At 42.1% G+C, this 27913-nt stretch overlaps 1 protein-coding gene, 1 long non-coding RNA gene and 1 other non-coding gene across 3 annotated transcripts; all 3 read left to right on the top strand.

Moving 5' to 3' along the window:
• The first annotated feature begins 821 nt into the window (after window positions 1-821).
• VCPIP1 (valosin containing protein interacting protein 1) lies at window positions 822-15507 on the top strand. The gene is made up of 3 exons (XM_042869169.1): window positions 822-3516; window positions 9159-9245; window positions 11904-15507. The coding sequence occupies exons 1-3, from the start codon at window positions 822-824 to the stop codon at window positions 12770-12772; spliced, it is 3651 nt and encodes a 1216-aa protein (XP_042725103.1). The 3' UTR covers window positions 12773-15507.
• Window positions 15508-17409: 1902 nt separating this feature from the next.
• On the top strand, window positions 17410-25479 carry LOC122178766. Its single transcript, XR_006178472.1, has 3 exons — window positions 17410-17420; window positions 18410-18475; window positions 25397-25479. It is a non-coding gene; the product is annotated as an uncharacterized LOC122178766 (long non-coding RNA).
• Window positions 25480-27523: 2044 nt separating this feature from the next.
• Window positions 27524-27613, top strand: TRNAY-GUA. Its single transcript is given in 2 exon segments — window positions 27524-27560; window positions 27578-27613. It is a non-coding gene; the product is annotated as a tRNA-Tyr (tRNA).
• The last annotated feature ends 300 nt before the right edge of the window (window positions 27614-27913 follow it).

Below are 27913 nucleotides of genomic sequence, written 5' to 3'. Positions count from 1 at the left end.
TGCGTTCAGCCCATGACAATAAGCAGTGAGCGATCTCAACCCACAAGCCCTTTCTCACAGTACGTTCTCCCCCCGTTCCTATGAGGGCAGTGACCGCAGCGCAGCGGAGCTGAGCTGCTCAGGACGTGACACGACCACAGCGCTGCCCGCGGCGGTGAGCGAGGGCCGTGTCCAGCCGCGCCGCCCGCCCCTCGCCGTCAGCCCGCACCTGCTGGAGCCGGGGAGGCCGGTGCAGAGGGGAGGGGACGCGTGGCCGTCACCCCGATCCCGGCACGTAGCCCGGAAGCGCAACGACCGCCTGCAAAACCGCCGACTCGCGCTCTTTTCGACGCCGACCTCCGCGGCCCACCCGGGACGGACTACCCTTCCCAGAAGCCCCGCGGGGCGGTGCAGCGGGCTCGGCTCGCTCCGCCCCGCGCTCGCCCCGTCCCTCCGCGCTGCACGACGGTCCTTATAGTCCGCACTCCGTCCGCGCTGCGGGTCGCGGTGCCGGGAAAGACTACAGCTCCCAACGGCCGCGCGGCGCCGCGCCTGCGCCGCCGGCCTGGAAGTGAGAGAGGCCGTTGCGTTACGGGCAACGGCCGAGGCGGCGGAGCGGCGGCGAGCGGCGGTGCCGGCGGCTTCCGCGTCGGCTTCCGCGGCGGCGGGCGGGGCGGCGGCGGCGGCGGCGGCGGCGGCGGCGGGAGGGCGCTCAGTGGATGGGGCGCTGCGGCCGGCGGCGGTTCCGGCATCCGTCAGACGCCGGCCGGCGGCCGGGGAGGAGGGGATGAGCCCGTGAGGCGGAGGAGCGCGGGTGGGGCGAGCCCGGCCGGAGCGGAGCGATGTCCCAGCCCCGGCAGCAGCCGCCGCCGCCGCCGTCTCCTCAGCAGCAGCCGCAGCCGCCGCCTCCGGCCGCCGCCAAGAAGCGGGAGCGGCGCATCTTCTCGGGCACCTGCCCCGACCCCAAATGCCAGGCGCGGCTGTTCTTCCCGGCCCACGGGCCGCAGGGCGCCGGCAGCATCGAGTGCACGGACTGCGGGCAGCGGCACGAGCAGCGGCAGCTGCTGGCGGTGGAGGAGGTGACGGACCCCGACCTGGTGCTGCACAACCTGCTGCGGAACGCGCTGCTGGGCGTCAGCGGCGCCGGGCCGCCCCGCAGGAACACCGAGCTCGTCAAGGTGCTGGGCCTCTCCAACTACCACTGCAAGCTGCTGGCCCCCATCCTGGCCCGCTACGGCATGGACAAGCAGACGGGCAAGGCCAAGCTCCTCACGGAGATGAACCAGGGAGACATCTTCGACTGCTCCCTGCTGGGGGACCGCGCCTTCCTCATCGAGCCGGAGCACGTCGAGACCGTCGGCTACGGCAAGGACCGCTCCGGCAGCCTCATCTACCTGCATGACACTCTGGAAGACATCAAGAAGGCCAACAACAGCCAGGAGTGCCTCATTCCCGTCCACGTGGATGGAGATGGCCACTGTCTGGTCCACGCGGTCTCACGGGCGCTCGTGGGCAGGGAACTGTTCTGGCACGCTCTGCGAGAGAACTTGAAGAAGCATTTTGAGGAGAACCTGAGTCACTACAAGGCGCTCTTCCACGATTTTATCGACGTGGCTGAGTGGGAGGACATCATCAATGAGTGCGACCCGTTGTTTGTTCCTCCGGAAGGTGTGCCCATGGGCCTTAGGAATATTCACATCTTTGGCCTGGCCAACGTGCTTCATCGGCCTATCATCCTGTTAGACTCACTGAGCGGAATGCGAAGCTCTGGAGACTATTCAGCAACATTCCTCCCTGGTCTGGTACCCCTAGAAAAATGCATGGGAAAAGATGGCATGTTGAACAAGCCGATTTGCATCGCCTGGAGTAGTTCAGGACGTAACCATTATATTCCTCTGGTTGGAATAAAAGGTGCTGCTTTACCTAAACTGCCTAGAAAGCTCCTGCCTAAAGCCTGGGGAGTTCCACAAGACCTCATCAAGAAATACATCAAGTTAGAGGAGGACGGTGGTTGTGTTATTGGAGGAGACAGAAGCTTGCAAGATAAGTATTTGATGAGGCTGGTTGCTGCAATGGAGGAGGTTTTCATGAGTAAACACGGTATTCACCCCAGTCTTGTAGCTGATGTGCATCAGTACTTCTACAGAAGGACTGGGGTAATAGGAGTCCAGCCTGAAGAAGTCACGGCAGCTGCCAAAAAAGCAGTGATGGACAATCGCCTTCACAGGTGCCTGATGTGTGGAGCCCTTTCAGAACATCATGTGCCTCCAGAGTGGTTGGCTCCAGGGGGAAAATTGTATAATCTGGCAAAAAATACCCACGGTCAGCTGCGGCCTGACAAAAATTACAGCTTTCCCCTGAACAATTTGGTGTGTTCTTACAGCCCTGCAAAGGATGTGCTGGTACCAGACTACAGCCTGAGTAGTTTGACTACGTGTAACTGGTGTCACAGTAACTTAGTGCGTCGTGTCCGAGAAGACGGCTCTGTTTCGTATTTGGATGGAGACAGAACTAACACTAGGTCTACGGGTGGCAAGTGTGGCTGTGGATTCAAGCACTACTGGGAAGGTAAAGAGTATGATAACCTCCCCGAAGCGTTTCCCATTACTCTCGAGTGGAGTGGAAGAGTGGTGAGAGAGACAGTCTACTGGTTTCAGTACGAAAGTGACACCTCTTTGAACAGCAACGTGTATGATGTTGCCATGAAGCTTGTCACCAAACACTTCCCTGGTGAGTTTGGTAGTGAGATTCTTGTTCAGAAAGTTGTCAACACGATATTGCATCAAACTGCCAAAAAGAACCCTGATGATTATACCCCTGTAAATATTGACGGTGCTCATGCCCAAAGAGCTGGGGAGGTACAGCAAGGACAAGAGTTAGAATCACAACTTCCGACCAAAATTATTTTGACTGGACAGAAGACAAAAACTTTGCACAAGGAGGAGTTAAATATGAGCAAAACTGAAAGAACTATTCAGCAGAACATTGCAGACCAGGCCTCTGTGATGCAGAAACGGAAAAGTGAAAAAGTAAAACAAGAGCACAAAGGGCAACCGAGAACTGTGTCTCCAGGGGCTGTTCGTGAGGGGCCATCATCTGCACCTGCTACACCAACAAAAACCCCGTATTCGCCAACATCTACAAAGGAAAAGAAAATCCGAATAACAACAAATGATGGGAGGCAGTCCATGCTTACCCTGAAGTGCACTACCACTTTCTTGGAACTACAGGAAAGCATAGCTAGAGAGTTTAATATTCCTCCATATTTGCAATGTATTCGCTATGGCTTTCCTCCTAAAGAGCTTTTGCCTCCCAAAGAAGGCATGGAAAATGAACCTGTGCCTTTACAGCATGGTGACAGAATTGCCATAGAAATCCTGAAAGGTAAGGAGGAGAGCAGCCAGCCTGCTGCAGCACACTCAGCCCACGCCGTGAAACATGACGATGTGGCAGTGACCAGTAAAATCTCATCAAAGGAGCTGCAGGAGCAAGTTGATAAGGAGATGTACTCTCTGTGTCTTCTAGCAACACTGATGGGTAAGGCTGGCTTCAAGTTGTACTTTAAATTGCTTTTTTAAATAGAAATTACAATTTTACAAAATAGTGTTACATCCATCTCATCTGTAACTGTGAACAGAGTAGTGGCTTTATTCCTCTTACTAGAACAACAGTTAACATGCCATCAGTGATTTTTTTTTTTAAAGTGTTGTTACTTCTTAAAATGTGTATGTCAGATAGTTGTTCTTTGCTATAAAATCCTATTGAAACAGTTACTGTTTAGGAGATGGTGTATTTCCTCTTCTGACTGTCTCTCTACTTGTGATATCTGTTTGTTTTTCCAGGGTCAATAAAGCACACATCTGAAGTGTACCTGTGTGAGCTGTATACTGGCTCTCCTTATATCTCCCTCAGGTTACAGGAGATCAGAGCAGGTGTGAGAGGGGCATGTTGCCTGTCTGCTTGTGGGAAGTTTGAGGACTCAATTCTCACCTTTCTAGGATAAAAAGTCGTAGCATTTCTTCCCTTGGGAGTTGTGTTGATTTCAGCTAATCAATACAACATTTTCTCTGTAGCTGATGTGCTAATTTTGCATCAAGATCTGGTCTTTTTAAGAAGCTGTGAAATGTATCGTTTAGAACGCAAGCAGAGGAGAAACTGAAAGTAGCTAAATGCATATTTGAATCCCAAATGTAGACATAGGGTAGCAAAGCTATGCTCATAAATTGTCATTCTCGTAAATGGCCATTAATCATTCAAAGCAGATGAACTTCTGGTTGCCTATGGTTTTATTTTCCTGTTTGGGCTCAGGAGACTTGGGCCTTCATTTGTGTGCCAGGCTCTCTGGATAACTAAATATTTTAATTTGGTGACAGACAAAAGACAGCTTTTCTTGGCTTTGCTTTTTTTTTTCCTTCCTTCCCAGCATGTATGAGTGTGCTATTTTGAAATGACTTTTCTTTATTAAGTTGAGCAGTTCTTGCTGTTTAGTAACAGGAAGCAGAACAATAATTACCGTTTAGCTGTCTAAACAAGTTGAACGGTAATGTTTGTTGCAGTTGTTTTTGTTTAAGAGTGAGACTTCTCTTCTGCTGGAGGGATTTGGTGTGGCCAAAGCATGTGATGTTTTAGAAACAAAACCATGGCATAATCATAGAGTGACATGTCAGAAACTCATAATGCAGAACTTTGATTTTTTTTTTTTTTTCCAAGCCTGCTTGTTCCCTCCTGTACCTCTGGCAAGAAAGAGCATGCTGAGCCACTTGGCACCTCATCCAATGACGTTTGTGCCACAGTTCCAAAGTGCAGGAGAAGGCTAGGTTGGGTTTCTTGATTTGAAAATGAAACTTAGAGTGTTTTCCCGTTCTTAAGAAATACTCTTGAAAATGTAGCTATTTATTGGCTTACAAAATACTCTGAAGTGCTTTAAAATATCTTAGTGACTTCAGCATGAAGGTGTCTGATTTTTTAATTATCATTATTGTTATTTTTTAACGTATGCTTATCTATAAAGCGTGAGCTGGTCTTGTATTCCAGCATCAATTTTTGTTTCTGGCTGTCATTGCTGTGGGATTTTGCTTGGGAAACACAGGTTAGAATAGAGTTTACCTCACGTGTCCTTATCCATTTTGTGTTATTAGCACAACTAAAAGTGGCAGCAAACCACTGACCGACTAGTTCTAACAATGTGTGCAGCTATTGAGTAAGGTGCTATTTTTATGTAGTCGCTTTTCACATCAGGGCGTCATTTTCCTTCAGCAATACTTGTGGAAAAGATCCAGGCAGCCAACTACTTCCTATTGTGATTTTTCAGATGAGAGACAAGCTTTAAAAACTCCAAGTCATTACACTTTCATGATAGGATTCAGGTGCCAGTTCCTTAGCTGCTATATTCAGCCTTTCTGGGACAAGAAACCACAGTGTTCCTCAGTTGTGCTTTTGCACAGTTGAACAGTGCTGCAGAGTTTTGAGAGTCAGAGTATCCTGCATGCTCTTGCTGTAACTTGTATTCGTTAAGTGTTCATCTAACGTGGTCAGATGAGAACATGCATTTCTCCTCTGCTATTGAACGAGCTTTGGATCAGACTAACTTCTTCTGTTTTGTTCCTCCCCCGCCCAATGCCCATAGTGAAAGTTTGTATTTAGACTTCTACGGCTACTCATTCTGGATGTTTAAAAGATATGATTACATACAGAGCCTTCTCTTGTCTGAGTAGATGTTTCTTTCCTATTTTAGTTACTATGATTTTTCTTTTCTGGTCTCAGCTAGCTAACTCATTAAAATTTTAAGCCTCTGTATTTTGTTTTTATGCATATCAGTTGAAAATGAGCTTTGGGAAATCAGATACTGTAATTTCTGAGCTACTTACCATATTAATGCTGACTTTTTTTTTTTTTTTTTTTAAGCTTTCTCCCCTGTTTTTGTTTAGCTCAAAATATACAATCGTCAAGGAAGTCAGTACAGGAAGTTTAATTCTGCATTAACATAGTAAAAACATAGTATTTTCAAACTGATGTAATTACACCCATGCAAAACTACCTGGATGTGTGCAAGCCAAATATGAATCTATTTTAGTCAGTTGTTTTTGCATTGATAAATCCATTGGTGCACATGAAATTCAAAGAACCTGGTTTGAATTAAGATTATTGATTGATGCCAGGATTTGCTTGGATTGAAACAGCCCGTTTTAGAGCCAGATGTAGTTCCTTGTAACCTGTGATTACCAGCTGAATTTTTGGTTTGTTCTGCACTCCTGCATGTCTCCTCTGCTGTGCAAAGCGATGGTCTCAGCCATGGACTGGCAGAGGTTAGTGGGCACCTGCTCCTCAAAGCAGTGCATGGAGCACGCTTGTGGGTAGAATATTCTTTGTTTGTTGCCACTCCTCATGTTGTGGGGTTGAACTCTGGTCTGAGGGAGTGTGTGCTGTGGTGATAATAGCGTGGAGAACATCGTCTCTGATAAATGCAGCATCTGCAGGGAGTTTGTAATCTAAATGATCTCCCAACTGAACTTGTGGCCTGTAAGCATCTTGCACTGTAGACAAAACCAAAACAAACAGTGAAACCCAAATGGGAGCAAAAATGTGTAGACCTCAAACACAGTCCAGTTCAATCTTACCCAGTAGTTACTCGAGTCTGGGAAAGTCCAGTTGCAATTGCTTTGGTTATTTTTGGTGTTCCAATCTCTAGCAAAACAGTGTAGGTTTTTTGTGTTTCTTTCGGTGGCTGATGCTTTTGTTTCTTGAGCCCTTCTCCCTGTACTTTCCAGCGTGTAGTCCTTGTTAGTGTTGCATCAAAGGCTGTCTAAACAATGGTGCTTCTCTGGTGCAAGGCTTGAAAAAGCCGGCCTGCAGCACACGGATATCGTTTCTTCTTGGAAAATGCCTCTAATTTATAAAAGTGGGCCTTTACTGAAGGCCTAGTGGGGGTCTTGTAGGATCCCTGCAATAAAAATGAATTGCTAAACGCAGCAGAACAGGAGTCTGCAAATGGAGTCAGCTATTGTGGCTGCTGGCTGTGGCTTCTCCAAGCTAAAGCAGACTGAAAACTGTTTTACTGCTTATCAGTGTAGTGGTTATTTTGGTTTCTGCGTACAGTATTTAAACTGACAGAAGGAGGACTTCAGGTTGCTGCTGCTTGAGGGGAAAGCAAAGGGCCACAGCTGTGATAGTGTGGAGCCACTGCATAGAGAGATGTCTGTTTCCAAATGTAATTGAGAACAGGGATGCAGGATAGCAGTGAGCCTCTTTTGAAATGGCAGAAAATAGGAAAATGTATTCTCATCGGTGAGTTCCCTCCCTCTGTGTGTGAAAAAGAGGGAAACTGTGGCAGTTGTGAGGAGGGCAAGAGACTGCTTCCTTGAGCTGTCTTTAGTGAGGTCAGTGAGAGCTTAGGAGGAGCTTTGAATTTGTGAGTGAATCCAGAGATGGGGGTTGTCAGGATAAGGTCAAAAGATAAGACACTCTCCTTAGTAGGTCAGGGAAGTAAGGAAGTAGCAGGTGCTCTCACTGGGAAGTGGACGTCTGACCGGATCAGTCTTAGCTGGTGAATCTCTGAGCTTGATGTGTGAAAGAATGGAATGAAATGGCATGTAATGCTTTAATGGAAAACGTTTATGATGAAGCAGATTGTGTAGGGCTCTTTTGTATATGATATCTAAAGGGAAAGCAGGAAGGTGTGCTGTCCTTTTTCATAGAGAACGGGGTCTTGAATAAGGCCTGGAGTGGAGAGGAGAGTGGCAGAAGTGTTCTGCTGGGGAACACAGCGAGCAGGGAGTGTACAGGAGGCCCTGCCTGGCAGGGAAGGGAGCTTGGGAAGTTGAGCAATGATGTAAAGGTCTCTGTAGCACAGGGCAGCACATAGTGCTGCTGCTGTGGTGGTCACCTGGCCTCTTACCTGAAGTGGTAGCTAGCACAGTAGCTGCAGATACCTTGTGGGATGTGCAGTGAACAAAAGGGAAGAAAGCATTCATTCAGTATATTCAGCACGTGAAAGCTATAGCTTCTACCTTAACAACAAGCAAAGAAATTTGGATGGATGATATTTTGCATCCCCATGCATTCCAACTATATCTATGTATCTATATTCCATGTAGTAACTACATTCACTGATTTTAGTTGGTTATTTACATTCCCCTATTTTAATAGAAAACTGAGACAAATGGTTATTGAGAACTTAATGCCTACAAAAGGATGCAATTTGTATTTCAAGTATCTCAGTACTTTCCCAGGAGGTTTGATATGAAGTAAGGAAAAGCCTTTTTGAATGAATGAATATCCTTTAATTTTTCTGCCTCAGGAGGATGGAACTTGCTAGCGTTTGCACTACTTTGTCACTACACCATGTGTTGCCTCTGCAAGGCAGGTGAATGGTTAGCAAAATGAGCATAGGTTAAAGTGCAGCTCTTACCTCATTTATTGGGTGCTCTGTCAGGTCACTGCTCTTGTCATCATAGTCAAATTGCTCAGTTCTTTACATCCCTTACAATATTCTAGTGATTTTTTTTTTTTAATTTTAATTTTATTCTTGTTCTTTTTTTTTTTTTTTTTTTTTTTTAAATAAACTTCCAGCAACGTTTAAAGTTACCACGTTTCAATGCCATTTCTGGCATCTTTGAAAACTGCAAGTTCTGTGGGGCTGGTGGGTCCCCAGAATTGCTGTTTCATTTGTATGTGCCCAGAAGAGCACAGCGTGGCCACAGCTCCTACCTGGCTGCCTGCATGGAGACCAGTGAGGCAGCTGCAGGGTGAAGCCTGTACATCAGCTATGTAATGGAGACATGGTTTTGGGAAAGGTGTAGGGGTGTACAACTGACATACAAGGATATGTATTTGAATTTTGGGAGAGTCTTAGTGATTTTCTAGCATGAGAAATAGGATAGGAGGGGAATGGAGACTTGAGTTTACAGCTTGGCAAAGAACCAGGCGCTGCAGCTTGGATCAAATCAAATTTGGAACCTTTGTACTAGAACCTAAGAGGTTTGTCTGCAGACTGTGCTTTTCTTGAAAGCTGCCCAGGTGTCCTGGGTTCCCGTTGTATAAGTTGCAATAACAATTCAAATTCTTAATAGCATTGACGAGTGAGGATTCAGCTTTTACTCAAGCAGTTATGTTTTCCAGCCATTGCCTATAAACTTAAAATAAGAGCATTTAATTCTAATGATTGCGTTTGACTTTTACAGGAGAAGACGTCTGGTCTTATGCAAAGGGCCTTCCTCAATTGTTTCAGCAGGGTGGAGTATTCTACAGCATAATGAAGAAAACCACAGGTATTTTTTTGTTTTTGTTTTTTCTCCTTTTGTTTGTCTGTTTTCAAACCTTTTACACCGTAAATTGTTGTTTATTGTCATGGTACCTCTTTGCTTTTTGTAATATTAAGACTTTTGTAATAATAAGACTCCTTGTACACTGCCTTGTACGACTGAGGAATCAGATTACGACTGGTTCATTCAATTTATCTTGCAAATAACCATGCATCTCCATTTAAAGTTAGTGACTCGGATGAACAACATCAGCAAGACAACTGGAAAGATAGAAAAACAAGAAAAAGCCATGGCCTGTTCCTATTATGCATTTAAACACTTGCTGAACAGGGAGTTCATCTTTTTAGTCTGCTTCTTATTAGGTATTTTATACAGGGTTAGTGTGTGCGTTTGAAGTGGTTGGTTAAGTTTGTTTTTTGTATTCTTGAGATTGTTGTTCAAAAGGAAAGCTACCCCTCCACTTGTGTAGATAAATATCTCATTTTGGGCTGTATGTGGAATAATGTAGCAAACAATTACAGTATTTAATATTTTAGATTTGAGATGGCTGTAAAAGTGCTACCTACAAAGAGTAACATCTGATTCTTTACAAAGCATTTAGTATTGAGTTCTTTCCTTCATTTGAAGTTTATTTTCTTGTTGAAGTCTTTGCAATTGTAGCTTAGCTCTTTTGGTTTCATCTGTTATAAAGCTTCTTTTGCTGCTTTCTTACTGCCACTAAGCAGTTTTATCAACTGAACCTTGGTTATTTCTGGAAACAGGTGTTTTATCACATCATTTCTGTTACATTTGCAATAATTAAATGTGTCATGTACTCACTGCATGCTGCATCTCACTGAATTACTAGTCTGAGAAATAAAATGGACCTGCAGGTGTCTTACAGTAAATCTGCTTTGTTTTAGTTCTCTTCCTATTACTAAGCTTGTGCAGTAAAGGTTTTATTTTTGTGGCAAGCGATTTAGCTTAAACGATGCCCAATTCTGGACTGATTAATAACTAGCTGGATCTGAAAGCCTGAAACAAATGCCAGAGATGTTAACCCAGCTTGTCATTAACTCACAGAAAATACCTGGCTTAAAAGTTATTTTTGCCACCTGACTTGTAAGAACTAAGGCTGTGGGAGGTGACGTGCTGTATTTGAATGTTATTGCATTTCTGTTTGTTCAGATATCTTGTGCTGCTGACACTTTGGTAGGGAGAACCATGATTTCAGCATTAAGATACTGGCATGATTTTAGCATTTTATAAACTACTTAATTTCCACATCAAACAACGAACTGTGCAACTTTTTTTTCGCATCAAGAAGCTCCTTACGTGTTTGTAATGTTTTGTTTAATGCAGTGATGCAACTGTTATACTGAATATTTGGAGCAAAGCTGTCCATCCAGCATAAGTATAGTAATTGATTCAAGTTTGATTTAGCAGATACAGTTTGAGAACTCGTTTGGTTTTCAGGGCTGGTCACAGAAGCTCCTACGGGCTTCTTTTGCAAGTGAAGGTTGAATTGATAAATTAATGTTGTTCAATTTTGTTCTTCAGGCTAACTTAGGTGGTTGGAGTTAAAACTTGCTCTGTACTGTGTTTTGGCTGGTTGGCTATCAGTTCCCATGATATGTAGACACAGGAGCTCTGTCTGGAGTTCTTGAAATAAAGAAAATATCTGTAGATTTTCTGCAGTTGTAGGAATGTGTGAATTGGAAGCCTTGGAGGCAGAACTGGACTGGTCATTTGGGTAATCAGCATAAAAACTGTTTACTTACATTTCATATTATTTGAGTGACCTTTTTATTGATGCTTAGAATATTTGTTTGGACTCCATTTTGGGTAACATAGAGAAAGGGTTTTGTTGACATCTACTCTGTATAATTCCTGGTAGTTTTTTTTTTTTTGGGGGGGGGGGGGTTTGTTTTGTTGTTTTAGTGATTAAAAAGCTGGAAAACTGATTTTTTTTCTTTGAGACAGCAGTTTCAGAACTGAAATTTTCCTAGTGAACTCTCAATTTTAGCACATCTGTAGAAGTAGAATACTGAAACAAAATAATGTCTCATGTTTGTTTTGTAAAGGTTAATACTTACAATCTCTAGGACTACTGAGCATAGTAAGTTTGAAATGCTTTTTTTTTTTTTTAAGCTAGCAGCACTTTCTCTCTGAGAAGACAAGAAGTAAGGAATACCAACTTGTTCAGGTTTAATTATAGTTGTACACACCCAAACCCTGCTATTTTAACTGGTACAGAAGGGGTCTTAAACATTACTTCTCCAGATTTGAAATGTACTCTCTTTGGATGTTTCCCATTGGTGGGTTTGGGGGTTTTTGGGGGGGTCAGCAGCGAGCTCTGGGTGGTGATGGTTTTTGGCTTTCCTGGTGTTACTACAAGCTGATACTGTTTCTTCAACTTCAGTTGCATTAGACCTGCAGGTCCTGTCAAGTTGGTTATTTTATTCAGTAGTACTGCAATCCTGTCAGTTCATTAGAATCAGCACAGAAAGCAGCACCACTGTGGATGGTGACATCATATGGCTGTAGTTGTTTTTCCCCAACAGCAAAAAGTTTGTTTTCTCTGGTTTGGATGCGATAATTTTAAGTACAGTAATTGCTGTGCATTGTGAGCGTGCCTTTAAAACATGGCAACATTTTGAGTAACTTTTTTTTTAATCCTTGTAGGTTTGGTCGATGGCAAGCACTGTACTTTTCCACATCTGCCTGGTAAAAACTTTGTGTACAACGCGGCGGAAGATCGATTAGAGCTGTGTGTGGATGCTGCTGGGCACTTTCCTATCGGTCCTGATGTCGAAGACTTGGTTAAAGAGGCCTTAAGTCAAGTGCGAGCAGAAGCTGCTTCACGAAGCAGGGAAGCAAGTCCATCTCATGGAATGCTGAAGCTGGGTAGTGGTGGAGTAGTGAAAAAGAAATCTGAACAGCTACATAACATAACTGCATTTCAAGGAAAGGGCCATTCGCTAGGAACTGCATCTGGTAGTCAACAACATGATCAAAGAGCCAGGGAAACACCACTTTTAAGAAAGCATAGTACAGAAACAGACTTCAGTCCTGCTAAAATTGAGCCTTCTGTATTCCCAGCTGCTTCTGGTAAGAGCGAGCTGATCCGAATAGCTCCTGGAGTTGTGACAATGAGAGACAGCAGGCAGCTCGACCCTACTTTGATTGAGGCACAGAGAAAAAAGTTGCAGGAAATGGTCTCCTCTATTCAGGCTTCAATGGATAGACACTTGCGGGATCAGAATACAGAGCAGTCAGCAGCAGTTGATGTATCTCAAAGAAAAGTAGAGGCAGTGAGTTCAACTGCTAAAACTGGGAGCTTTCAGGCTGGCTTGCCTGAACCGTTTTCTGCACCGGGTGGTACTGAACACTTGAATATTGAGTCAGCTGGTGATAACATGGTGAATTCTGTGGGAACAACTTTCCCTGCAAGGTCTAAAGCACAAAAGGGAAATTCTGTTGAGGAGCTTGAGGAAATGGATAGTCAAGATGCAGGAATTAGTAATGTAACTGAGCCAATGGATCACTCTTGATAGGTTAAAATCTAATAAGGGTAGAAGAAATTACTGTTCAAATGTAATGTTTATTGGCTGGGCCACACAAAGTGATTAGTTATTAAATCTTGTATGTATGTCAAAAAAATTATATCATCTTATTCAGTGCATGATAAGCAAGTGTGTGATTGGCAATAGCTTTTAATATTACCATACTGCTACCCAGGCTGGCTCTGTTACCTGTAAATTAGTTATTAGGAAATGCACTGAGATGAATATCTGCTGTAATGTGGGTTATTGAAAGTTCTTTGTAATTTTTAATTCCATGTAAGTCTTAAAATTTAAGCCCATGCGAGATTCTTGCTGTGCTAGTTGAGGCTACTGGAAAGGCTAAACCAGGCAAAACTAGAAACTTGACAAAGTTAATCCTGTCCCAGGTACTTAATTCCACTCAAGAATACACTATAAACATGAGCTACACATGAAAAGCAATTGAAACTAAACTTGTCTTAAATTTTACAGTTTGACATTCACATTTCTTTAATTACATTGTACTGGCACTTCCTCAGATGTAAAAACGTTTTCATTCATACAGCTGTATACACTTGTCAGAAATCTTGGAATAAGTGTAACTGTAGTCAATTCTATTTTCTGCATATGTCAGTTTAAGCAAGTTAAGAAAGTGTATGGTGAAGATAAAGTGAACGTGGGGTAGTTATGCGTGGCTGTCTGAGCCAACACAGCCATGTTGATGCTCTGGTATATTTCCTCCCAAATACTGAGCTGGTTCAAATGTTTTATGACTTTAAATACAACAGCGGGAGAGAAATTGGCAATTGTAAGAAAAAACAAAAGTTCATTAGCAATTCTGTTTCTCTTAAAAGGCTTCAATTACTAGCATTGGTCAGTAACTGGCAAACAAAAACAAACCGAAATAAAACAAGGAAATAACCAAGAACCCAAACAAATAATGGCTGCCCTCTTCAGAGCAAATTAGTGATTTATTGGAAGGAAACGACTCTCTAAAACACATTTTCCTCAAGCATTTGTTAGTAGTTGAGCTTTTGGAAGCTAGCTGTTTACTCAGTGGCAGCAAGGAATGTAACAAGGAATACATGTGTTTCATTGGCTATAAAGACTACCCACCTTGACTGGCTTCAGTTTGGGGTGCAGGTTTCCCTGTGTCTGTAATATTATAGCTGGTATCCACATAAGTAGTGTGTTCATCAGACCTGCAGTGCTAATTTTTAAGAAGGAGCCATTATGCTTGCTCCCTAAGGATGGAATGTTTATCTGATATTGCACTTTGCTTCCTATCTTCATAGTCACATTTAAGTGCACTGTTGTTGCTTCTTCTAATGGTAAAATAACATTGAATGAATGAAAGATGTTAATACAGCTTCAGAGGAATTAAGAGCATTTAAGATATTGAAGTCAGTGTTTGTGCACACGTGGGTTTTTACCAGTTCAGAAATGTTTGTATTGTATATGTTTGTATTCAGAAAAGTCCTCGCTTTTTACATTTCTAATCACTTAAACTGTTCTGAGCATTAGTATGCAAAATGCCCCGTGAAGATTTATTTTTGTATGTTTTAAAGAAAAAAAAAAAAATTAGCTGATGTGATCCACTTAAAGGATAGGCCCCCCATTTTGTGGAAGTCAATTTGAATTTCTCTCTTGACTACCTGCTTATGCAGAGGGAGTGAATATGTTACAATGTGTAGGTTTAGGTAAAATAGAAGAATCACATTTTCACAAATAAATGCAAAAGCTGAAGGCCTCCAATCTGTAAGTTAGTGACTTGGCAACTTGAAATGTATAAAGTAGTCTGGCACACCAGAACCAACCTTGCTGATGCATTGATTAACTGGCAGTGCTTATTCAATGAGAAACAGGATGCACATGCAGCAGCTGGAAGCTTGCCACGACTTCTGAAAACATTTAGTCTCCCATGAATCAGTCTAGCTGTCTGAAGGCTATTTCTGTATATAAAATGTTGAGCAGAGGATTGTGCTTTGTCACAGCTTGAGGTTTAGAAAAGTCTGGCAGTGGAGCGTTCCTGGGAAGGAACTTAAGTGAGGAGAGGAGGGGCTGAGGGGAAGGAGTCACCTGAATCTTTTGCGTTTTAGAGAAGACTGCTATCACTTTGACACTTTCAACCTTTCCTTTGCAAAAATCTTCCTCAGTTAAAAATAAATGAGCACTGTATATGAGAGAATTTTAATTTTGAAATAAATTGAAATATTTATTGCACATCATCCTTATTCCAAGGAAAGGTGCTTACTTTAATGCCTTTGTGGTAAGGGTGCAGAGCTTTGTGTGCCTTTTACTGTGTAAAGAGGAAGGCTTGGTTTGCTTTTGACACGCTTCCCATTTCAGCAGCAACTCGATATTTTCAATCTTCACTAAATAGAAATAGACGCAGATAATAGCTGTGCTTGACTCACACTTACTGTCATCTCTGGGATCCACTAATCTCACATAGATCAGAATTCTCCAGTTCCTAAAACAAAATCGTCTCACAAAGGAATGGTAAAATGGTGTCAAAATTACAACATCTGCTGAAATGAACTCTTTTGGTGTCACGTAGGATTGTGCATTTTTTGGTGCAGTGTTCTTATTTCACCTAGCTTTCTCACGCATTTAAATATTAGTGTTTTTGAGAAAGATGGCTTTTGATACTCTCAAGTAAGGCTAAGCTTCATCTACATGCTGGCAAGATGTGTAATTGTACAGGAGAAGTGAAATAAAGAACACTGAAGTGTAAATTTGAACAGATGTTTCCTTTAATTGCTTCCAGTGGATGCAGTTGTAATTTGAAGTGAATCAGAGTGCCTGAATAAGCACCCACGTGCGTGTTAACTTCCCTGTTAGAGTCAGGAAAACTGGTGGGGCACAAGGGCAGGGAAGGTGTTGACTCACTGTGCGTGTGAAGCCCCCTGTGAATGGAGCTACTGAAATGATTTGAAACCTACACCTTTCTCTTAAACAGCAGCAACAAAAAAACATCCAGCCCAACTTCTTGCTGCTGTGTTGCCTCTGAATTTAGGCTGTGGCTCTACGTTTTCTTTGAGTGCTCACCTTGCTTACTTTCTTGTCTAGGGGCCAACCACTTTCTAATACAGCATCTCGTGACAAAGATGATATCAATTACTTGAACATTTTAAAATTTACCTAAATGAGAGTAAAACCTAAACGAGAGATGACTACTGAACATACAGGCCCAGAACAGCAACCCCACCACCCAGCAACAGCAAAAAACAAACAAACAAACAAAAACCTGAATGGGAAACTCCAGGAGAACAGATCAGTTTTGGGGGCAAACGCAAGAGTTTTACTACTTAAAACGCCTTAGTTAGTAAGGTTGGTTTATTTATTTATTTTTTTTTCTATAGTTCTGTTTCTCTGAGAATTACTTGCATTTCAGTGAAGAGAAAGGAAACAGCAACTTGTTAAATGAAATAACATGAATACCTTTGGGTTGTCCTCAGTGTTGCAGACATGAAGAAGCAGCGTGTGTTTGTGGTTACAGTACGCACAATGTGAAGTAGACGTGGTCTCCAAAAGAACACGCCAGCAGCTTCACAAAGGCACAGTGCTGCAAGGCTGTCTGCTAACAGCCCTGTACGTATACAACAGGCAAACTTTCCACAGCAAAATATTTCATTTAAAATCTTTGAAGAAGTAGAATCCATTATTGCTGTCGCGAGGCTAGCAGAGCTCACTGCTGCTTTCTCAGTTTCTTGTGGAAATGTCAGTTAATGAAATTTGGGGTATGCTTGTAGTTGGGAGAGTTATGCTTATGCTGAAATGTAAGGAATCAAAATTGATCATTTTAAGAAGATTCCCCTCTTATCTCTACGTTTGGTTGGCTCCCATTTTTAAGATATTTACCTGCTTTTCTAAAAATAACATGAATTTGATCCCTCCCTTTAAAAAATAAAAGAAAAAAAGAAACAGCCAACAGTAACAAAACAGTGATTTCTTTGTTTTGCTTGTGAATATCGTTTTAAGTTCTTAAAATTGAAGAAGCTGCTTATGATCTTTAGAATGCAGGATTCCCTCTGAGCCCTTATGCCTGCGGTTGAGCAATAAAAGGTTGGAGTGAGTGGTATTTTCAGAATTATTTTGTTTAACGGGGATTACTGTTAAGAAACGAAAGAGTGCACTTTCAGGAGGGAATGCTATTTAAAATGTATAAATAAGAATTAATAGTGTATATATTTAGCAAACAAATCTTTTTAAACCGTAGGTGCTTTACGTGTTGACTTAAAAAGAAACTAGCATAGAAACGATACCATCTTCACAGCACTGGCTGTTATCCAGCTTACTTTGGTTTTGTTTTATTTGTGATTGCTGTACTAATTATATTTGATTTTTTTATTTGTAATGTAACAATAGTGTATTATAACAGTATATAGTGTATTATATTACACTTCACTGTACAGTATTTGGAATTTTCTTTGATTGCTATATTAAAACTGTAAGTTAAAACATTTGCTTTGGCTTTATAAGATGCAACTTTTATCTAGCCTTTCTCACAATAGCCTGTTTAATTAACACTGATTTGGCTACAAAATGAGTGAGTTGTAATTACTTCATCTTCCTCATTCTGTGTATAAATTGTTTTCTACTTGCATTCATGAGTACTGGTACAGAGGCTGAAAAACTGGCACAGACTGGTAAGGTAAGCTTTAGTTACGTTTCTGATTAAAAGAGTTTTTCTGAAAGAATGACTAGAGAAAAGCTTTTTGGATTTCACACTTGCTCTAAATATTTCATTAAACACGTAGGACCTTTGAATTCAAGAGTCTTAAAAGTGGATTTTTATATATTTGAGAGTAAAATCTGAACCTGTTCACAGCTGTCACCAATAAGAAGGTGTAGAAAAATGCTGTACAAATGCTGCCATACTCCTATGGTTTGAAACATTGTTGAAAATACATTTCAAACCAAAATTTAAAGACATGCATTTAGTATATCAGTGTGAATAGTAAAATTTGGAAGAAGCAGGCCTTTCAAAACTTGGCAGTACTTAAGAATAACACATTGACAGCTACTTAAATTATCTCTGTGCTTTTTCATTTCATCTCTTTTTCATCTCTTATGCCATTTAATTTCAAAAATTGGCTGTAATTTTATCTTTTGAGCCTACAAAGAAGTCTTATAATCCATCTGTGAAACTTGTGCTGCTCCTTCCTTTATTTACTGAAAGACCTTAATTCAAAATGAGATAGCATTGAGATGTTCTTTAAAACGATGGATTTAAATGTACTAAGCTAATTATGATTGTGTGTTGTATCATGAAAAATTGGTAATTATCCTTTAAAAGATTTGTATTTTGAAGGCTTAAATGCCTACTGCAAAACTAGACAGTTATTCATCTTTTTTTAATGCAGAATTTATAATCTAAACTCAAACCGTATTGTATGAAGCAATCAAAAATGTTTTAAATGTTTTCATTTTTCTTTTATTAATTTTGTTTATCAGTATATGTCTTTGTTAGATTACAGCTTTTTTTTTTTTCATTTTTCATTTTTTTCATTTTCATTTTCATTTTTTTCTCCTCCTCCTTCAGCCACCTATATTTATACAGCAAATCTAATATAAAAATCTAGCTGCAAAACTTCATCTTCTTGCCAGAACAAGATCCTCACAACTGATTTTTTTCCACAGGATCAGGATGAGAATTAATCTTGGATGTTCATCAGCAGGTGTAGAGTGTCATGGAAGGTGTTCTGGGTACAATGAAGAGTCATTTCAAACATATTTTGACTGAAAAAGTTGATACAAACTGTTGCCTTGCCTGATGTGGAGTCTTTTTTAAGGCTGGAATATATTTTGGCTTCTACTGACTTGTGATGTTTTGAATATTTAATTTTTAATGATAGGTGAAGAAAAGTAATAACACTTGAATCCATAACAGACGTGGTGACATTATGGAAACCTGGCAGTCAGAGCTGGTATTTGAATTAAATAGGTAGCTCAGAAAGTAATGCCTCCTAGAATCATAGAATGTCCAGAACTGGGAGGGACCTATAAGGATCATCGAGTCCAACTCCTGGCTCCACACAGGACGACTCAAAAATCAGACCATGTATCTGAGAGCATTGGCCAACTGAACTCTGTTCTTGAACTCTGGCAGCTTGGGGCTGTGACCACTGCCCTGAAGAGCCTGTTGCAGTGCATGACCACCTTCTGAAGAACCTTTTCCTGCTACTCAACCTGAACCTTCTTTACTGAAGTTTCAGGTTGTTCCCTCAGGTCTTGACGCTGTCACAGAGAGCAGAACTCAGCACTGCCCCTCTGCTCTCCATGAGGAGCTGCAGCCACCATGAGGCCTCCATTCAGTCTCCTTTAATCTGGGCTGAACAAACCAAGGGATTTCAGCTGCACCTTGTACATCTTCCCCTCTAGACCCTTCACCATTTTTCTAACTCTCCTTTGGACGCTCTCTAGTAGTTTTGTATTCTCTTTGTGCTGTGGTGCCCAAACCTGCAGACAGTACTTGAGGTGAGGCCACACCAGTACAATGCAGAGGGGGACAATCCCTTCCCTCAACTGGTTATCAGTGCCGTATTTGATGCACTCCGGATATGATTGGCCTTCTTGGCTGCCCAGGTAAACTCATGTTCAACTTGCTGTCTACCAAGACCCCTAAATCCCTTTCAATGGGACTGCTCTCCGGCATTGCATCCCCCAGTCTGTATGTATAGGCAGGGTTGCCCCTTCTTGGTCTTGTTAAACTTCATGTGGTTGCTGATGGCCCAGCTCTCTAACTTGTCTAGGTCTCTGTATGGCCTCTCCACCCTTGGTGGAGTCAGCAGCTCCTCCTAATTTAGTATCATCAACAAACTTGCTCAAAACATCTTCTAGTCCTACATCGATGTCATTTAAGAAAAAAATTAAAGAGAACTGGCCCTAAAGTGGAGCTCTGAGGAACCTCACTAGTGACTGGCTGCCAGCCTGATGTAACCCCATTTACTAAAATCCTTTGGGCCTGACCTGTCAGCCAATTGCTATTTATTAATTTTCATGGAGACTACAACAGCTACAAAGTGTACAGTAATGCTATTTGATAGAACAAATGTTCAGCTACAAAATGCTATTTTTCAATGCAGTCAGCTATGCATTTTTGCATGGTTTTGATGTATGAGAGCCTGCATGCTGTGCTAGTAAAATTCTGCACCAGAGGAGGTGATCTGCTGTTGCTACTGCTGAAATGCATCACCCACCTTCTTACTGCGCTCGTGTTCACTTTCCAGTCTCCATGAACATTCAGCGAGCACCAGTGAATGTCAGTGGGTGCCACTGTTTCTGCATGGGGGAATTCCACCACACACCTGTGCTCCATACGCACTTCCATGTCAGACGCCATTTTGTCAGACTGCCCCTCTGCTGCCATCTGTCACACAGCAGCAAAATGGAATGGAATGGAATGTTGGTGGGAAGGCTCAGCCTCTGCTGCCATACCGCCAACAGCCACCTCTGATGTCGTGGGCAAACATAATAAAATAGGAAATGTTATTTTCATGGCAGCCCTTAAACTGAGGATGCTGGGTGATTCTGAATGTTTATTTAAATTTTCAAATACATTAGGCTTCAATGTGAGCATCACTTCTGTTGCAGTAACCGACAGAGGCTTCAGAAGAGACCATTATTCTCTGTTCTGTTACTTTAAGGCATTAATTTGATGATTATGGCATAGCTACACAAATTGTATTTGGTCTTTATCCACCTCTGTTTTTCTTTAAGACTACCTAATTTTGTTTTCTTCTGGAAATATTTTTAGTGGATTGTCTTGCTGGTAGCTAATCTAATTTCACTTCTAAAGCAGTCCTGCAGATTCTGTTGTAGGTCTGTGCAGGCTGGAAACTTGCATACATAAAAAATAATAATTAAAAAAAAAAAAAAAAAAAGGAAAGAAAGAAAGGAAAGAAAGATGGTAGGTACAAGGAAACAGAAATCAGAAGAGGGTTTGGGAGGTAATGTTGTGGCTCTTAACAACCAATTGTATGCATGGCTTGGCTGTGTGAAAGGCATGAAGCCACCTCCTATAACCCTTTGAGCTGAGGTTCAAGCAGCTTTCAGAATAAGATCTGATTTTATATGCTCTTCTGTCAACCCAGTATACAAGATCTTATTTCAAATGAAGCTTCTTCTGGATACTTACATTCTTATATAGAGAGATAATTTGTCCTTTTACCATGTTACCTCCTAATCCTGAACTTCCTTTTTTTTCTCCTATGCATTTGTGCAGACTGAGAATTTTTCTGAGTTCTAGTGTCATGCTTGTTTGTTTTTCAACATTCATTTGAACACCCTGAATACTGAACCATTTTTATCAGAGATTTTCCAGTTCTTACTGTCTTCAGTTAGTACCACTGCTTTTAGAGACATAGTGATAATAATCCCATTTCACACAAACTGTCAGAAATTAAAATCTTGTTCGGCTTGAAGATCTGTGCATATGGGACAAGAAGGAATGAAGGGATGTTCCTGAGAGAGCAGAGGGCTTGTGAGTGCATTTTTGGAGAAGGAAGATACTATCTAAAGATCTGTCAGTGGTTCTAAAAATCACTAGTAGTTCTGTGGGGCAGCGGTGTTCCCTGTTGTTTCATCTGCAGAGTGATTAGCTTTGAATCCAAATCCGGTGATTTCCTTGATGTCCACCTTTATGTTCTCCTAGGAGCTGAAGCTGCCAAATAAACCATTTTCTACCTAGTGGAAGGTAAGGATTGAGGCCTACCCAGCTGTTGCCACATCATAATGGTTTGTGGCAGTAAGAGAGAAGCCAAAGACAGAAAAGAGGACAAAGGCATAACTTAAAACTATGGTGTATGAAAAGGAGTTATTTCATACTATTCACGTGCTCAAATCTGCTAAAGCAGTGCTCAGTACATCTCCAAGTCCTACGCCTGAACACTGTGCTTACAGGAATACTAACTACTGTTCCCCCAGCCTCTATGTCTTTCTTAAAATAAGACTTCCCTAGAGAAATGCTGAGAATAGTAGTTATTGTTGCAGGAGAGATGAGGAAAATAATAGTAAAGAATACCTTCTTCTTTCAAAATAAAAAAATTCAAGGCATGGTACAATGGAGAAAGCTAAATACACTAATACTTAGCTCTTTGCTACCTCTGGTCTTGGTCCTTGATCTAAGGATGAATTAACTTCTGAATTCATAGAGATGACTTTCTAAGGCATAATACCAAAACAGCATGGGAAAATCTGTACTGCTAATACCTGATTAACAAGTGACTTCCAAGGGACTCTTCAATCTTCAAAGTTGCATGCATGTCAAAGAATAATTTTTTTTTTCCTAAACAAACTGACCATAACTAGTAAAATTGTCCCTCCCTGATTACCAAAATAAACAAGTGGCAATTGAGAGATTAGTAAGGTCTGTCAATTAAGACTGATGTTGTAATCTGATCTTGAAGCACTGTGATTTTTTTTTTACAGTGAATGTTTGATGGCAAGATCACAGGTAACGTATGAGTGTAAAATTGGGAGTGCTTTTTTCCCTATTTGACTGATACAAGGTTGTTCCACTTTTAACCACTACAAGCTAATGTTTGCCTGTATAGTGTAAGTCTGGATGTGGCTCTGGACAGCCTGGTCTAGTGGCTGGTGACCCTGCCCATGGCAGGGAGATTGAAACTAGATGATCTTTTAGGTCTTTTTCAACCCAGGCCATTCTATGATTCTATATGATTCTATGCTCTGTGCAAGAGACAAGCATGAGGTCAGCATGACCTCAGTTTTTTTTATCAAGCTAGTGATAGCTTGATAAAAGGATTGCCAGAAGGAAGGCTGCAGAGCAGCTCATGCGATATGAAATGTAACATCATCTCTGAGATCTACAGTTATTCTATGTTAAATAACTTCTTTTCTGAGCAGATTCTTGTGTAGGTCTCTGGCAGGGCTATACCGCTACTAATCTGAACTTGAAAACTGTTGTTTTGTGAGAGGGTGATTGGTTTTGTTTGATTGTTTTCTTTAATCCCAAGCTTGACCCAAAGCACACTTCACAATTGTTAGAGCACTCATACTGCCTCCTTGAGAAATTGATGTATGTTGTTTGGGAAATGTGCAAGAGACTGGGTTTTTTTTGTGCTCTGAAATGATCCATAACTGTGACAGTATAAATTCTAAGCACATCCAGATATACCCAATTATCTTGATATTTTTGTGATACAGTAGCCTTTAATTCTTACATTTCCACTGTCCTTTCACTGGCGTGATATAAACCTGTCAATATAGTAAAGCAAAATTCACAAAATCACAAAGTACATATGATTCTTCTATGTTGTGATTAACAGAACACAGGCTAATTGGCAGGCAGAAGCATTAGCACTTTTTCTCCTCTCTGAAAGAGAATATAAATAGATTGAGTCAAAAGCACTCAAAGCTTCATTCTTGCGAGTAGTGGTTGTTCCTTAAGACTTATCACTTCAAGAAAATGTAAGGAACAGTCAAGAGAAAATTTTGACAAAAACAGATTGTTTTCAGCAGCCACAAAGAGAATATTGCCCTTCAGAATCTCTGATACTGATATTTGGTAAATATCTTCTGTTCTTCACCAGGAATTTCTCTACCCATGGGCAACAAGCTCAGCCCCCGCAAGGCCAGTGCAGTCAAGATTATCTTTGTTTCTGAATGAGTAGTGCTGTGAGACCAAACCCAGACAAAATGTAGCTGAGCTCAAATCCTGATGGATGCCTGTGCTTTTGATTTTGTGTTTTTGTCACTGAAGATCTCTAAAGATTATAGACTATTGAGACTATAAGGCATTGAAGTCTACTAAAGGAAAACAGTTCGGCAAAAAGCTGTAAGCTCATTTATAGTGCCCTTCATCTTGATGTTAGCAATCATGTTTCTTTCACTTTATAGGCCTAAATTCTCTGGGATTGGGAGCAGCTGTTTGTGAGATAGGAAACTTGACGGAGGAAATAACGCTCTTTGTTTTCACAACTCAAAAAACTGATTTCTGGATTTAACCTGTAAAAGTTATGCTGGATTCCAAGGTTGAAGCTCTCACAGCAAAAAGTCAGCTGTGTGTCTTGCTGACTGTCAGTGCAGAGATTCATCTTCCTAAAGACTTCAGGTTCCTCTGTGGTACAGCTTCCGAACAGCCTACAGACAGATCATGCACTGATTATTTTTAACTTCCTGATAGTGATATTAAGCTCTGTGTCTTCTGAGGTATAGTGTCCTTGTATTGCTTATCTATCCAGATAAATGTTTAACTGCCTGCCTGAATTCACAATGAGATTTCGTGGAGGGTAGCAGCAAATAATCGCAAACTTCTGCACATTACTTCAGAGTCTTTCCATCATTTCAGCTCTGTGAACCTTTGAAACAGAATAGTGACTGGTATTCTTTTTTATTCATTAAAGGCTTTCCCAGGAAATAGATGACACTGCCACAGGACTGGAGCAGTAACAAATGAGCTCAGAAATACACATGAGCTTAATATATTGCCTAATAATCTGGTAACTTTTTGCCACTGCAGGTTGGTGAAATTCTTTTGAAGCATCAGCATTGCAGAGAAAGCAACCTGTTACCCTGCAGGAATGCTATTGATCAGAGGCATAATTAATGCATAATATATATGTAGGAAGTATACATGATATTTTTCTGCACTTCAGCGGGAAGTTTAGCAAAAAGGCATGAATAACAGGGCAAATTACAGGATTGTTGCTGAATCTTTCTGAGTACTTTGGCAAATCATCTGGGTAAGAGTATGTATGTGTGTCCTATCTTTGGAATTGGGATGCCCACTGCTGCTAGCACTTCAGGAACACTGCAAAACCAGCCAACAAACAAACAAGAAAAAAAAGCAGAATCCGAATACCAACAGGTGGTTCTGGTGATGTTTGGGGTTGCTTTGTCAGGAGATCCCACCAAGGCAGTGGGAAAATGGCAAAGTGGCACTGGAAGTAGATATACTCACGAGCCATGAGCATGCAGTGATGGCCGTACTTTGGTTCATACTGCAAACCTGAACTTGCAACAGTGTCTTAGCATTTGGTCTTGTTTGTCAGGTCTAGGTTGGAATGGACCCTTCCTTTGAGACAATGAAGGCAAGCAAAGATGTAAAGCAGTTCTTGCAGAATGGGACTCAGATATTGCAGACTGGGAAGTGTCCTGCCAGGAGTCTACCGAGGCTGTGCCTGATGGCTTATGCACAGTGACAGCCCAGAGAGTGCATTAAAATGGTGGCATGTGGGAGAGATGCTCTTTATCATATTGCAGAGACAGAGTACCAGTCTGTATCTCTGTATCTCCTTTCTTATACATGCATCTCCATCCTTTTTTTTTTTTTTTTTCTTTTTTTGCTCATGAATGAGTACAAGAAACTGCAAAATATTGGACCCTGTCAGACAATAATACAAATAAGATTTAAAAATGTATATTATGTGAGATGCATATTTGCTTACTGATGTACTCCAAGAAGAGTGTCTACTGTATGTCAAAACATATGGTGTTTATGTATACATATACACATTTAACAGGACTGTCAGCACTTACTAATTCAGTAGTTTGACTCAGCTCATGCTTTCATTAGGATCTATTTCCTACAAATTAAGAACATATGTGTTAGTATGGGAACATACAAGAAGGTACTTACTTAAATAACAATATTTTTTATTTCAGGCTCCTTTGACTTTAACATACATGAATTCTAAACATTTGACATTTCATACTGCATGATGCTGATGACACAAATCCTGTTCCAGGCAAGTTGAACTTTGTTCTCTTTTTTTTTTTTTTTTTTTTTTTTTTAATTACAGCTTTTGTCACAGCTTTGATGTGAGTAAGCCTGCTGTTGTCATCCCTGGATATTAAAAGCAAACCCCAGTGAATGTGGGTTGTACAAAAACCACCGAGAGAAAGCAGCAAGCAAAGACCATCTGCAAAATAAAAGATCAGAAAAAAAAAAAAAAAAAACAAAACTGCGAATGCACTGATATGAGTTCATCCTGGTGAGAGTACGTTTGTAATGTATGTTAATTTCTCGTTTGCTTTTTGTCATTCCTCCAGCGGTGGATGGGATGTGCCACGGGCTGAGGTTCTGGTGTGCGTGTGCAGGGGGCGCTGGAAGCCAAGGTTTCTCACGAGCCCTATTCCAGAGCCGCCTCCCCGCCGAAAGGAGGAACGTGAAGATGTACGTCTGCAAACACACGTATGTGGGGATAGATGTACATCTAAATTCCACACCTGTAAGGCTTTATTATGGAAATAAATGGAATCTTAAGACTTTTGTGTAGGGGAGTATCTGAAAAATGGACTACAACGCATCTTGGGAAGATTTTCCTCTCTTGAGCTGTGTAATAATTTTCAATAGATGAACCTGCTTTTGAAGTTGAGACGAAGTTGTATGAAATAAGAAACCATGTGCTGTTCTGATGATTTGTTTTGACCACTAAGCAAAAAGCACGCTAAAATTAATAAAGGAAAAATATTGATGATTTGGCCCCACAATAAACATTCAGGAACCGAGCAAACACCATTGACAAGTATCTTCAAATGCCAATTCCTGGAATGCCTCACTCATTGTTGCAGGATTGCTCCATGGTTTGTCGGCCCAGTCACTCCCAACCCATAGCCTTAATGCTGATGATGACGCTCATTTCTCCTAAAGGCTGTGCAGAGTTCAGGTTTCTGTAAATGCAGCCACAAGAGGATGCGGTGAGATGTTTGGGGTGCTTCCTTTTTTAATATGTAAGTGGGTAGTGGTTAGAGCAGCCACCCAACAAGTGGGATGGCTGGGCATGATTGAACCCGCATTTCTCAGTTCTCTCTTCTCAAGTGCATGTGGAACCGCAGGGCATCAGTGTTTCAGAGAAGGAAAAAACAACAGGAGGGCACTTATTAATTTTAGTGTCCTTGTACTTGGTATGGAGACTGTGCTCCTCACGGGGCTGCCAAGGGCTGCTCCTGTATCCCTACCTTGATCCATCACCGGTCAGCAGCAGAGGCGATGCCTTGGAAATGGGAACCTCACTGCTTCCTCTCTAGGAACAGACACTGCTGCTTGCATTTTCACTTGCTCTTGGGGGGAGAAAAAAAAAAAAAAAAAAAAAAAAAAGAAGTATTATACACTTGGTTTGCCCTACACAACTTTAGAAAGAGGACGAAGGGTGTTTCTGGCCCATCTCATGCATACCCACTCCTGCAGGAGGCGCCCAGGGCCCTGTGCAGCAGATGGATATTCAAGAACCAGAGGTTTTGTAGGTCTCAACGACCTCCTCTTGCCAGGCCTGTGAGGTGCAGATGCCTCTGACTGTTCCTCTAGGAACAGTCAGCCCTGGGGTGTTGTAACACCGTGCTCAGGGATGCAGGAGTTTGTTGTGCTGAGTGATTCTCTCCAAGCAAGCAGTGCCTGCTGCGCAAGTGTGTCCCTGCCTGTAGCAACACCTCACACCTGGGGAATGCTGTGGGGTCAGGATCTCTCCCTTTAGAATTTTCACAGGTTTGGGGCGTGTGTGCCAGGAGAGAGCGCAGGTTGGCAAAGTGCACAAGCTTGGTGTGTAAGTATGTGAGGTATTGCATGGCTTTTCACTTTTTCGGGTGGCAACTGCTTCTCATGTGATGCATGAAAAGCACTATTTATTATTATTATTATTATTATTAATATTAATAATAATAAAGTGCTCTCCAAAAGCAGTGTGACTATAACCGACCCCACAGTCTCTCTCCTTGCAAAGAATAAGGATTGCAGGCCGCGTTTCGCCGAGCCCGCCAAGCTGTGAGGGGCGGAACGGCAACCACAGCCAGTTCCCTTCGATAGCTCAGCTGGTAGAGCGGAGGACTGTAGAGGCGCCGCCCGCGGGAATCCTTAGGTCGCTGGTTCGATTCCGGCTCGAAGGAGGCTTGGTTTTGCCCCGCAAGGCCGCAACGGTTTTTTTTCCCTCTCGAGAGCGGTTAACCGTCTCTGCCGTCCCGCAGGGGCTGCGCTGGCCTTGTCCGCGCGGGGCGGGCGCTACCAGACGGCAGCGGCGAGCGTTAGGAGGGGCCTCGCGGCCCCGTTACGCGCCCGCACGGCCACTCCTCCTTTCCCCCCACCCCCGCCTCGGGCTGGCGCGAGGATTCTCGCGGCCCCACCTCCCCCTGGCCCCGCCCGCTCCCGTGTCGCGTGCGGCGACAGCAGCCAATGGGGCGGCAGTCCGC

The sequence above is a fragment of the Lagopus leucura genome, unplaced genomic scaffold, assembly GCF_019238085.1.
Source record: "Lagopus leucura isolate 7727_CA_CO unplaced genomic scaffold, USGS_WTPT01 Super-Scaffold_100002, whole genome shotgun sequence".
Lineage (NCBI taxonomy): Eukaryota > Metazoa > Chordata > Aves > Galliformes > Phasianidae > Lagopus > Lagopus leucura.
Note: the sequence above shows the minus strand (reverse complement) of the source record. Positions and strands in the feature narration are given on the sequence as shown.